The sequence below is a fragment of the Dioscorea cayenensis genome, chromosome 14 (assembly GCF_009730915.1).
Source record: "Dioscorea cayenensis subsp. rotundata cultivar TDr96_F1 chromosome 14, TDr96_F1_v2_PseudoChromosome.rev07_lg8_w22 25.fasta, whole genome shotgun sequence".
Classification (NCBI taxonomy): Eukaryota; Viridiplantae; Streptophyta; class Magnoliopsida; order Dioscoreales; family Dioscoreaceae; genus Dioscorea; species Dioscorea cayenensis.
The window spans coordinates 13,615,040-13,629,016 of NC_052484.1; the positions used below are offsets into that span (position 1 = coordinate 13,615,040).

At 37.3% G+C, this 13,977-nt stretch overlaps 1 protein-coding gene across 1 annotated transcript; it reads right to left on the minus strand.

Annotated features, from left to right (window-relative positions):
- Positions 1-1,046: 1,046 nt before the first annotated feature.
- On the minus strand, positions 1,047-2,507 carry LOC120276152 (phospholipase A1-Igamma2, chloroplastic-like). Its single transcript, XM_039282883.1, has one exon. It carries the CDS (start codon positions 2,505-2,507, stop codon positions 1,047-1,049), a length of 1,461 nt encoding a protein of 486 aa, XP_039138817.1.
- Between the last annotated feature and the right edge of the window lie 11,470 nt (positions 2,508-13,977).

The following is a 13,977-nucleotide window of genomic DNA, read 5'->3' on the forward strand; positions in this document are numbered from 1 at the left end:
CTTGGAAAGAGGCTCCAATTTGGTGTGTAATGGAAATAGTTGAACTTGATAGGGAGATGACCACACTAGAAGTTTTCTGAGAGATTTTCCACCACCATTTGCCTAGGATGGTGCAGTTAAACTCCTCAAGGTTGATAATGCCCTAACCCCTTGTTCCCTCGACTGGCACAATCGTTTCCAATTAACCAAATGACACTTGGGTTTATTGATATCCAGTCCTCTCTAGAGAAAGTCTCTTCTAATGCGATCATTAGATCTAAGTACCTAGTAGGGAAGTTTGATAATAGAGACATCCAATATGTCATAATAGCAGACAATATAGAGTTTTTCAAAATGAGTCTGCCTCCTATAGATAGAAAACTGGCCTTCCAGAATCCAAGCTTTGGCCTGATTAAGGCGATAAGCTTTTTCCAATTCTATCTCCTAGGTCGCCTCCCAGCTAACAGTACACCCAAAGAAGTTATCAGCAATGAGCGCTGCAATGAAGAGTGTTTAAATCACCCTGATTGGGAAGAGTATTGAAATTCGTGAAAAAGAGACAAGACTTGTTGAAATTAATATTGAGATCGGAGATGACTTGGAAAAGATATAAGATCAACTTAATGACTCTATGGGTTTAAATTCGTAGAGAAGGGACAAGTCTTGTTGAATCTTTTTTCTGTATAAACAACCATCCCTCCAATAAAATCATTAGGTATTTCATTCTTTACAAACTCGGGGTTTAAATTTATTCTAGAGTTTATTCATATTTATATAAAAAAAATTAGCAGAATCAATCAAATTAAGTCAAGTGTTAAAAAATAATAATAATAAACAATTGTATAATGTGTTTGATATTCTTGGTCCATGATCCATGATCCATGCTTGATCATGTTTAAACCCTCCACCCTCCATTATATATATTAATAATAATAATAATATTGGAATCGGACGTTGGAAGTCAAGCTAAATGGAATAAAAAAAATTACTAAAACAATGTGTCAAATATACTTTTTTAGTAGACGCATGGTTTGTGCTTCAACAACCCAAGCTTTATCGTCCTCATCTTACAAGCAATCCGGCGAAGGTATATCCTCCGGCTCTCGATGCCGCATCACCCACCGGCCATAAGCATTGAGCACCATCCCTTTATGTTCCAACTGATACCATGATTCCGGCACCTTCAACTCCTCACGCAACATCCCTCCATACTTATTTACCAGTGCAACATCTCTCCTAGCATTCTTCCTGAACTCATCTTCCTCACTCACATAACCATCAACAAGATGCAAGTATGTTTCCAAACCATGAAACCCAGCCAAATCAAGCTCATGATGCTTTAGATAAGGCGATGATTTCACATCCAGGCTCAGCTCCATTCCCACATGTTCGTACACCCATTGAAGCTCTCCAATGATGCCTTCCAACTTCTCAAGCCCTTCATTTAGTAAAACTCCTGGTAACTTGGGGACCACATCTTGCTTGACTACCACTCGTAGTACCTTGACGTTCAGCTTTCTTAGCTCGTCGCCGAATGCATCATTACCCACACGAGGCCCTGCGAAGGTGATGACACTCACTGGAAGATCAGCAATGGTCGAAGCTGCTTCGTGGCCGTTGAGCAGTGCTAGCGCTCCACCGAGGCTGTGGCCAGTGACAGTGAGCCTCACTTGTTCACCTTTACTTCGGTAATTAGCTACAAGCCTTTTGATTTCGGTAATTGCCTGCTCTGAAGCACTGGACTTGTTATACCTTGTGGTTTCACTCTTTGATTTGTAGATGCTGAGGAATCCATGCTCTACCTTGGCCTTTCCTTCTTCATCACCAATTTTTATAGATTCAAGTTTCAAGTGTACGTTCTCAAACCATTCAGTTGTCGCGACGGTGCCGCGCCATGCAACAACTATGTCACGACAACCAATACGGCGAGACTCAGTGTCGTCACTCACCGCTACGAAGCCCATCCAATTTGAGTCTTTGCTCCATGTGTTTGCATGGAGAGAGCGTTCTATCCATTGTGGGAGCTCAATGTTGGACATGGCGTAGATGTAGTTGGTGATGTTGTAGCCACTGCTGGTTAAACCGAGCTTTTCAAAGAAACGGTCTTTGTTGTATAGAGCGCTACCATGGTACTCAGAGAATGGGTTGTAGTCGAAGCCATCATAGGCACCTTGGGCTAACTCTCCGAACTTGATGAGTTCACAGCGGAGCCAAGGGTGGAGTGGGTTGAGGAGGTTGGACCAGTTGGATTTGCCATGGAGCTCAGCTTGCAGAGATGATATGTTTTCTTTTGGAGATGCAGCCGGTGTGGTCTGATTATGCCTGGCTTGGATGAAAAGGTTCTCTGGAAAAGGGTTTCTGGCAGTGCCGATGTGTAAGAGGTTAGAGATAATGTTGGGGATGGTGATCATAATGTTGGGTTTACTGCATTGGACCTGTGTCTTAGTACGGTTGTTGGACAGGGGCTGGAGAATGGTCTTGGTGGAGTTTGAAGGAAGAGGAAGGTGGTTTGTGGTGGCCAAAGTCATCAATGGAACAGTTCTTCTTCTTCTTCTTCTTCTTCTTCTTCTTCTTCTTCTTCTTCTTCTTCTTCTTTGTGTTATTGGATGGAATGATATGTATGCATGTCTTTATGTAGATAGATATAGACAAAGAGAGACAAATTATGGCTCCAAAGTTGTTGGTTGTTTGTTTGGTTGGGATTTGTAATTTTAAATTCCATTTGGTGTGTGCATGGTCAATTAACTTATTAGAATAATTGAAAGATTATTTAGGAGAGGGTTTGAAAGGGTTTAATAGAGAGAATTAATGTTAGAGAAAATGGAGGGACTTTTATTTTCTTAAACCACATCAGTTTCGAGATAAATGTCCATGGAAGCTAAAGAATACTTCAGCAACCTTGACAGTCAATTGTAAAGACTTGGACAACAGCTAATCCCAGATAGAGAGTCATTTGGTGCTATCTGGGATTAGCTGTTGTCCAAGTCTTTACAATTGACTGTCAAGGTTGCTGAAGTATTCTTTAGCTTCCATGGACATTTATCTCGAAACTGATGTGGTGTTGAACTTCTAAACCAAACAAATTGAACAGAAATTTACAACGAAACATTCTATGTTTATTTGTGGCTGGGTAAGCCTAGTCTAAGGGAACTTGGTCACAGTGCACGAGGGCAAGAAGAAAATTCCCTAGTCAAATTTGTATCTCTGTTTTTTAAATGGCCGCATTGGAAGTTTGGGAGGTGATAAAATAAAATCATTTTATTCTGATGGCTGTGCTACCATGGTTAAGATACCAATGGGTGAAATAATTCAGTCTACCTTAGCTGAAGTTCGTTTCATACTAGGCCACTGCCCGGTGAAAAGGGACTCTCATACTCAGCCCCAAGTTGTATATATATATATATATATATATTAATATATAATTTTTTTAAATATCGGATTATTTAATTAATCATAATCATGGGCTTCATGCCCATGATTATTTAAAAATTACCTTGTCACCGTGTTCGTATCAAGAATAGTTGATTGATAAAAAAATAAAATAAAATTATTTAAAAAAAATATAAAATAGGATTTTGATAATTTTTTTTTATAAAAACAACAAACACTATATATATCAAGAGTATGAACATGAGCTGAGAATTAATTATCTCGTACACCCACAATCTATGATCTTTATTATTATTTTTTCAAATGAACCTTGAACTCATCATCGTTACCACTAGGCTATAAATTTTTTGGTTTGATATCATTTCTTTAAAAACATTTTTTTTTCAATATTATTTTTATTGAAATTTTACAAAATAACAATTCAAAAGATTTTTTATTTTTTTAATAATTTTTTTACATGACCCTAATTATAAAAAAATATAGTTTTTATAATTTTTAAAAAATAAATTTCTATTTGCTTATGTGCCATATATACAGTAATGGATCCCTTATTTTGATAAAAAAAAATTTTAATTATTATTATTATTATTATTATTATTGAATAGAGCTTTGAGAAATACCCTTATTAAAATGGAATTTATGATATATCTATCCCATATAACCTTTTTAATTGTTTAAAAATTAAATTTTATATAGAGTCTCAACCGAAAAATACAATAAAATACAAATAAAATAAATTACATAATTGAAATTTGAAAATGAAAAGGATGCATATGCAAATGTGTGGTGATTTTCAAATATTTCTGGACTTGGTTATAATTCATGCATAACACTTTCTTTTTAACCTTTTTAAAAGTAACATGGCACTCAAGATCACATTGGAAAAAATAATTAATAATAAAAAATAATTAATGATATAAAAATTGATAATAAGTTCAACCCAACGGATTCAAATTTTGCGACACAGTTTGCGACGCCAATAAATCGTTGCAAATAATGTGTCGTAATTTGTGTCGCAAATCAATTGCATGTTAGGTGCCAACATTTGCGACAAAGTTTGTGACGCCAATAAATCGTTGCAAATAATGTGTCGCAATATATGTCGCAAACCATTATATGGTAGGTGTAAAAAATTTTCCGAAAAAATCGGAGACATTCTTGGATGGTCATTTTTTCACGACGCAATTTGATTAAATCTGCAACATTTTTGTTTTTTTGTCACAAATGATTGAAATTTGTGTCGCAAATATCATTTTTTCTTGTAGTGCCACTTCATTGAATTAATTCAATTTGATTTAAAAATATATCTTTGTGATATATATTTCACTTCAAAGGATTGTTCTAAAAAAAAAACAAAAAACAAAACAAAACAAAACAAAACAATTAACCCTTGATATGATTGTCAAACAAACAAATATCCAGGCATTATATTAAAATTAAAAACAAGACCCTAATGCAAACTATAAATTGAAATCTACTTTTAATGAACAAATAACACTAGATCAAAAACAAACCAAAAAAATAGTGGCTAGCTATTTTCAAAGTCTAAAGAATAGGTTAAAATTGGCTCGATATCTTTAGTGACAGTTCCTTCATCTAATTGTAAACTACCTTTTATAAAATCAGCTTTATAGTTTAGAGTTAGTTTTTTTTTTCTTTGGCGATCATTGGGATAGGTGTTAGTTTTCAAAATGATTTCTAATGACACTTTAAATCAACTATGAAAACTTTTAGAGGTCACCTCTAAAACAATTTCAAAAAATTAAATGAAAAATTTTCTTTTAAATAAATAGTAAAATTTACAATATTTTTACAAAAATAATAGAAATATATCCTTTGAACAAAAAAATAATATAAGAGATTAATTTTATCATAAAATTTCAATATAGAACAAAATACAAATGAAAATTTTATTAAAAATTTTAAATATTTGAACAATTATATAATTCTAAAATAATGCCCTGGAATGCACAAATCAAAATAGAAAATTCTATCTGAAATTCAACATACATAAGAAGAAGGGAGATCCAAACAAAGGTAAAATCTAAATTTTCTCATTCATAGGCTTGCAAAAAATTGTTCCAAAAATTATTGCAAATAATGGTAAACTGTTTTGCAATTTGAAATTTCATAAATAATTAATTTGCAACACAATTCACTACAATCAAAATGTGTCGCAAAAAAAATCTCACACAGTTGCAATATGATTTGCGACACATTAAATATGACACAAAACTAGAGTCACATATCATTGCAAATCAAATTGCAATATCGTTTCACCTGACCCATGAATTGCAATGAGGTCTTGCAACATTCTCATTTTGCATCGTAAAATTTGTGACAAAATTTTGAAAGTGTAACAAAAACTTGCAACATTTAAAATGTGACAAATTTTCATGTGTCGTAAATTGCTTTGCAGCTTGCATTCCACAACATATTTTCTTGTTTTTATGATAGTAGAGCCTTTTTCTTTGATTTTGTTGTCTTTCCTTAGTGTGTTTGGAAGTGTTTTGTTTAGTGGGGGAGTTTTTAGTTGTAGAATAGCATTTTTGGCTGATTTTCAGTCTAAAAATGTAAGAACTCTCATTTTCAGGCAGTGTTTATACCGGTGCACTTTACGAGAAAGTTTGAGGACATTTTTCAGTGTGAAAATTAGCTAAACTGTTAAGTCCATGACCTAAAGCACGCGTTGTGCTTCGAAGTGCACGACCGTGCTCTAAGACCCCTGCCCATGCTACTTGTTTTGCGCAATTTCTCATTTTCCTATAAAGTGCACGATCAAAAGCACTCTCGTCCTTTTCCTAGCGAATCTAACCATACTTTTTTTACTGTAGCAGAAATACTGTTGCAGTGCACTAGGTGAAACATTGCCGTGTTTTTGTGAAGCTCGCCTGTGCTTCGGCATTTTCAACCACGATATGAGGGCATTTTTGGTCTTTTGAAAACCCCTTTTTCCTCTATTTTTTTCTCTTTCCTTCTATTTCTCTTGGTTTTCTCTTGGAGGAGAAGAAGGCCTTGGTTGATCATCTCCTTCTTGGTGGATTGAAGCCATCATTCTCCTTTGTTTGGATCTAGAGGTAAGCATTCTCACATTTCCTTTGTGTTCTCCTTGTGGTTTGGATGGAAAGAAAGATCTAGGGTTAAGGTTGACAGCTTGGGAAACCTTGAAACTTGTCCTCTAATCTTGTTTCTTGTTGTTAGAACCTTGGAGGATTTTTACTTGAATTTTTGTCCTAAACAAGGACCGTGTGATATAATTTATGTGAACTGTATTATTGATACACCTTCAGGGTGGCTTGGATGGTAACGAGTTGTAACCCGTCTATTATAATAAGGGATCCCTATGGGCCAATCTTTAGAGGTTGCATGGAGGACGTGATTTTATTTATCCATTTCAGGTGGAGCATAGAACCATGATTGGATGTGCATTGGGAGTTTGGATGTCACCACACCGACCCAGTGGGTCAATGTCAAGGACATGAGGGCCTTCATGTCTCTGAACTTAGCCATTGCCAAGGCTAGAGTGAGAGAGATTTGTAGACCATTATTTGTTTTCTCAAGATGCAAACTCCGTAGTTTTGAGAAAGTATGTCTTTATGGTAAGTAAATTTTGAGAGGTGATCATTTGTTTAGTCTATGAAAAAAAATTAGGTTTGATGACAAGTATCGTATTTTATTATTTTAAAACCCGTATTATGCCATTCAAGAATTATAAATGTTGAAAACTGTAATTTGAACAAAAATGATTCTCTTATGCTAGCTATGGTTTCTTCATACATATGTATGTTGCTCTATATGCAGAAATGTTTAAGTATATATGAATTATTGCAAAAGCTTGGCTTTATCATTTTTTATTGATTATTTTGTATATTCAATTAGAGCTATTCTAACCTATTTACTGAATGACTCTGAGTACTCACTCTCTTCCTCCTTTCCATGATCTAGCTGTTAGCGGTGTAGCGGCGAGACAGAGTGTTGAGCATTCTTCTACTTATCTTTCTTACTTTCAGTTTTATGCACGTTATTCCTTGAACATGTTATATTGTGTAAGGATATGGATATACTAGTATGTTCGACATTCTTTATACATGGCTTGTTTGTTGTTTACTTTTATTGTAAACCTTGTGGTATTTATAACCAATACCTTTCTTGAACTCTATTGTCAAGTTTTGGTGGTGTTGTTTCATCTATGATATTGTTGTATTTCTTGTCTTGTACATTTTGTATTTGTGACTCTTGGTTTAGGATTGTGAAATTTCAAGTTTTTTTTTAGCCTTACGGTGACTTGAGGGTTGAGTGGAGTGGGTGTCCCTCCTCTGGTTGTTGTGGCGGTTATCGTGTGCGGGTCCCACAAAACAAGCCGTGATAATTGTAGTGGTATCAAAGCCATTTGTTTAAACTAATAGTTGTAGTCAGTCCTAGTCTTTGATCGCTTTCTATAGTAACTAGTGGATCCAATTGGAGTTCAGCATGTAGCATCATTGCACGTAGGATTTGACTCTAAAAAGATTGTTTGGTGTCTTTTTCAGTGAATATCTGACAGAATGTCCAAGCACACACAGACAGAATATGCCTACGCTAATACCTCCTAGAGATGGATGGCATTGAGTGCCATCTCCATGCTCATCTCCCTCACCACCTAGGCAGGGAGCCACATTGAGGCATGAGCTTGCCATGGCAGCTTCAGAGCACACTCCAAGTGCATTTGAACCTGCAACACAGGGCCCAAAGCTTGAGTTAGGTCTTTCCCTAGAGGTAATTCAAGCTTTCAAGGCCTATTAGGACAGCTAGGGGAGTCATCCGACTTACCAGGAGTTTAGAGACTTTATGAGTTTTTGGGGCATACATGGAGGACCTACATTGACTGTACAGTTTCCAAATTTGGTGCCACCTCAGATGCACTCAATTCTTGAGCTCCAGGAAAGGACAATAGGTCTAATTAGAGTTTGATTCTGTCCAAGCTCCTAAAGGAAATCCGATGGATGGTGTGTGGTACCTTTGATTTCATGATTGATGCCATGGTGGCTAAAGAGTACCTAAAAAGGATAACAGCTACTTTCAATGATATGGTCCTAGAGGATGATTTAAGAGTAAAGGTTGCCACAAGATTACTTAAGGACAGAGCTAGAGTGTGGTGGGAGAATCTGAAGGGTCGTTCCTACACTCGTTTAACTTGGACGAATTTTAGCGGGAGTTCTATGAGGAGTACTATATCCATTTCCACAGATCAGAAGAGGCAGGAATTCATGAAGCTGATCCAACATGGCAAGTCAGTGACAGAATATGAGACAAAGTTAAAAGACTTGGCAAACATCGTACCTGAGTTGGTGGATACCGAGGAAGTATTGTGCTCAAAGTTTGAGGTAGGGTTGAATCTCAACATTCGTGAGAGGATGGCGGTCATAAGAAATCAGAGTTTCGAGAAGGTAGTGTAGTTGGTTCTTCGAGCAGAAAAGATGGTCCATGAAGGCAGAAAAGTCAGAGAGAACATTGCTAAGAGAAGGAACTCAAATTTTGGCCAGACTTCTAAGAAGAGCAGGAGTGAGAGTTTTCCTCAGGGTACATCTTTAGCTAGTTCCTTCAGGTCTCTTCCAAGCCAGTCTAGTGAACAGCAGAGTTCAATACCCTCTTATAGTGGGCAAACTACGAGGTCAGCAGAGGCTAGTCCCCAGTGTCAGAGGTACCACATGGCCATATAAGGACAACTTGCCCAGAGTTGAGCCTGCTTCAGTGCTTATTCTAGGTCGTCCTAGTCAATATAAAGGTGCATAGCCTACAGCTCAGACACAAGCCACCACTACTAGATCCATGGCTATCAGCAACACCCCTCAATCAGGAAAACATGTTCATAGACCAGATCTTAGACCAGGTTCTTTACCATGACTAATGAAGAAGCCGAGTGGAGACCAAATGTGATCACAAGTATAATGTTTATCTTTCAGCATGATGCTTTTGTACTGATTGATTCAGGATCAGAGAGGTCTTTTGTTAGTATTGTTTTTTGCAGGTCATGCCAATAGAACCCTACCACCTTTGAGTTGTGAGCTTGTGGTCCAGACTCCTCTTAGTGAGGAGATAGTTAGGAGTTCAGTGTTTCTGGGTTGTCCTATTTTGGTTGGTGGAGTTATTTTATAACAGACCTGATTCCTTTGGAGATCTAAGATTTTGATGCTATTTTGGGTATGGATTGGCTTAATAGGTCATGTCTCCATTAATTGCTTCAAGAAGGAAGTGACCTTTATGTTAGTGTAAGCCCTAGCCCCAATACATTGCATGAACTCTTATTATTTGGATAATTATTATGAGGCATAGTTTTATCTATTATTATTTCTATGCATAATTAATAAGATAAAATATCCTTGAATAGTGGTTCTGCTTAAGTTATCAAATGCATGATTTGGATAGTAAAACCTTGAAGCATAAACTAGAACAATATTCTAAATGTCCCTAGTCGATTATTTTCATGGGAATGAAAATAAATTAAGACTAGTATGTCTTTCATGAGATAGCCTTGTTTTATGGGTCATAGGATATGGGATATCAATCAAAGGACATAGATACATGTTAGGGAACAGTGTACCTTGATCGATCTGCTCTTGAGAACACTACATGGTTGTAAAGTCATAAGTGTTTTTCTCAACCAATTCTTGTACTCGAATCCTTCGACCTTAAATCACTATGGATCTCGGATAAATCCTTACGTGCTTTAACTTACGTCTAACATCATTCGTAACTGAGTGGCAAGTACGGGCATGTTTGGGCATGTTGCGGTTCATGTTGAGAGACATGAGTGAAGTGAAGGGGTTGTCCCTCTCTGTAGAGAGAGTGAATATCACCGGCCACTTGATTAGTGAGACTGAGTAGTGCATGGCCATGCTCAAGGAAAATGATAAGAGTTATCATTTACTTGACCTAGTCAGTTTATTAAGAGATCAAGAAATTAATTAGCATAAAAATAAGGGTGACTTGCTCCATGCTTTATGCTAATTAAGATAATCAGTGGCAAAGGATTGTATGAGGTTGCAATAGGTTCCGTTAATTCTCGAAATTGACCTTAATTTAATATTGGGTAATTGTATTATCTTGCTAGAGAATAATTATGATTTATGACTGTTAAAATTGTTTAAGCTCATTGCTAATGTTAAATGGACCTGCAGGATCGTAAACAAAAAATGCTAAGATCAAGGTTCATATTTGTTACTTATTGGACCACCTATTTAGGGTTTGGTGAAAAAACTAAATTAGGTGAAGCGAATAGCTTATCAGGTTGGGTCTTATTAAGTGTTAATCCAATCTAATGAACTTGGTTAATTGAAATGGTTTAATTAATCAAGTAAATAAGAGATTCCTAATTTGATTAGGAGTGAAGGGTTTTTCGTAAATTAGGGTTTTGGGTTTCCAATATAAATAGATGGTCTAACCCTAATATGTATAGAGAAAAGAAAAAAAAAGATAGAGTGATTGAGAGATTGTCTCTTAAAAAACCCTGGCCTCCATTCGCTCTTCTCCCTTGGCCGCCGCCGTCGGATCCCGCTGCCGGAACTCACCACCACCACACCTACAACCCCTTTTTTTCTCTTGAATCTCGGGTGCTTGCTATTCGAACCAAAAAACAAGTGTTGTTTCTTGAGGTACTAGCATACCTGCTTGATTCGCAGAGGCGTTCATGTGTACGTGATAGTAGAGGGAAGTCGTGATTTGCAGTCCCTTTCGATTTCGGGGAAACAAGGGTGCGTTAAGAATCATCATCAAAAGAAAGGTATAACTTTTAATTATCAATTTATTTAGAATTTAATCCTAGTTCTAGCATGGACTAGGGTTTTATCATGTTTTCTTGCCATTAAAAATTTTGTTATCCGCTACGTTTTGACATGTGTTTTTCGCATCGTAATTCCCTTATTAGAGTGATAAGATCCCAGCATTTTCAAGGGTTGCTCGAGGCTCCAATAGTGTTCATGGGAGAAAGGAAAACTCTCCCGGCCTGTTTGATCTCATCCCATAAAGCTAAGAAGTTGGTGAGTAAAGGATGCCAAGTGTAGTTAGCTTATGTGGTGGATTCCAGTGTTGTAGAGCAGAAATTGGAAAATAAGCTGGGGGCGGAAGATTATTCTGATGTGTTTCCCGAGGAGTTACCAAGATTGCCACTTGATAGGGAAATTGAGTTTGTTATCAATCTGTTACTCGACATAGCTCTGATTTCTAAAACATCCTGTAGGATGGCGCCAGCAAGACTTAAGGAGTTGAAAGTTCATTTGCAAGACCTAGTGGACAAGGTTTTCATTTGTTTGAGGTTTCATCTTAGGATAGAGTAGTTTTATTTGGGAAGAAAAAGGATGGCTCCTTGAGGTTGTATATACACTACTGATGACCATTAAGAATAAGAATCCCTTACCAAGGATTGATGACTAGTTTGATCAATTGAAGGAAGCAAGAGTGTTCTCTAAGTTTGACTTGCATTCGGGAAATCATCAGTTGAAGATTAAGTAGAGCGATGTGGTGTAAATAGCTTTTTGCACTCACAATGGTCATTATGACTTTCAGGGCATGTTGTTTGAATTGACGAATGCTCCTGTAGAATTCGTGGATTTTATGAATAGAGTTTTCTGGCCCTAATTGGATAAGTTTGTGATCATGTTCATCTATGACATTTTGGTATACTCACCAACATGTGAGGATCATAAGAAACATCTTCACATTGTCCTACAGACCATTTGGGAGGAGTAATTGTATGTCAAATTTTCCAAGTGTGAGTTTTGGCTTTGCGAAGTGGGATTCCTTGGGCATATCATGTCTAGAGATGGAATCTTTGTTGATCCAATGAAGGCAGAGGCTATTGTGAATTGGGACCGACCTAAGAATATGACCGAGGATCGAAGTTTTCTTGGTTTAGCGGGATACTAACATCATTTTCTAGATAGTTTTTCTTCATTTACAACTCCTTTGTCAAGGTTAACTCACAAAGAGGCAAAATTTGTTTGGGATGAGAAGTGTGGGAAGAGTTCACAAACTCTTAAGGACCTATTGACATCCACCCTTATTCTCTCCCTGCCCACTAGCGAGAAAGAGTTTGTGGTTTATAGTGATGCCTCACTTCAAGTTATGGGTAGTGTGTTGATGCAAGAATGCAAGGTGATAGCCTATGTTTCTTGGTAGCTTAAGAAGCATGAACTAAATTATCCAACCCACGACTTGGAGCTCACTGCCGTGTGTTGGCGTTGAAGATTTGGTGACACTATTTGTTGGGAGAGTGGTGTAGGATTTTCTCAGACCATAAGAGCTTGAAATATCTCTTCACTCAGAAGGATTTAAATTTGAGGTTGCAGCGATGGTTGGAGTTGATCAAGGACTATGACCTAGTCATAGACTCCACCAAGGCAAGGCCAATGTGGTAGAGGATGCCTTGAGTCGGAAGTCTTCTTCTACTCTAGCTTCTATGTGGGTATCCTATTTGCAACAACTTCAAGCCATCCAAGAGTTAGGTGTTGAACTCAAAATCGAAGCGAGAGGAGCTTTGTTAGCAAGTTTTGTTGTGATACCATCCTTGTTGGAGCAAATTTTGGAATCCCAAAAAGTGGATGAAAAGTTGGCAAGTGAGAAGCAAAAGTTGGAAGAAGGAATTTTTAGTAACTTCAAGGTGCGAAGCGATGGTCTTTTGGAATTTTGAGGTAGAGTGTGTATTCCAAGGGATACCTAGCTTTGTTCGCCATTTTAGAGGAGGCTCAGTTTTCGCCTTACGCAGTGCATCCTGGGAGTACAAAGATGCACCGGACCATCAAGGGAAAGTATTGGTGGTCAGAAATTAAGCTAGAGATACACAAATTTGTAACTCAATTTTTGGTGTGTCAACAGGTTAAAGCTCCGCATCAGCAACTGCCAAGATTGTTGCATCCTTTACCGATCCCCGAGTGGAAGTGGGAGCATGTGACCATGGATTTTGTGGTTGGATTGCCACATTCACCATAGGGTCTTGATGCTGTGTACGTGATCATCAACCGTTTGACTAAGTCAGCTCACTTTCTAGTCATCCATACCAAGTATTTTTTCGAGAAGTTGGAAAGGTTGTGTATGGATGAGATATTCAGACTTCATGGAGTTCCTATTTTGATTGTTTTAGATCGTGATCCTAGATTCACTTCACAGTTTTGGCCTAGATTTCATGAAGCTCTTGGTGCTAAGCTAAAGTTTAGCACAGCATACGACCCGCAGATAAATGGTCAATCTGAGAGGACAATTCAGACCCTTGAGGATATGTTGAGAGCTTGTGTCCTTGATTTCCATGGAAGTTGGAGCAAGCATTTTCCACTCTTTGAGTTTGCCTACAACAATAGTTTTTAGGCTAGTCTCGGTATGGCATTGTATGAAGCATTGTATGGGTAGAAGTGTAGAACCCCTGTATGTTGGAATGAGGTGGGCGAGAGGAAGTTACAAAGTGTGGAATTGATTGATGAGACTATGGAGAAGGTGAAGCTAATTCGCAATAGGTTGAAGATTGCACAAAATAGACAGAAGAGCTATGCTCACACTCGAAGGAGAGATTTGGCATTTGAGGTTGGTGACCATGTGTTCTTGAAGGTTTTGACTTAGAAATGGGTGATTCAATTTCATACC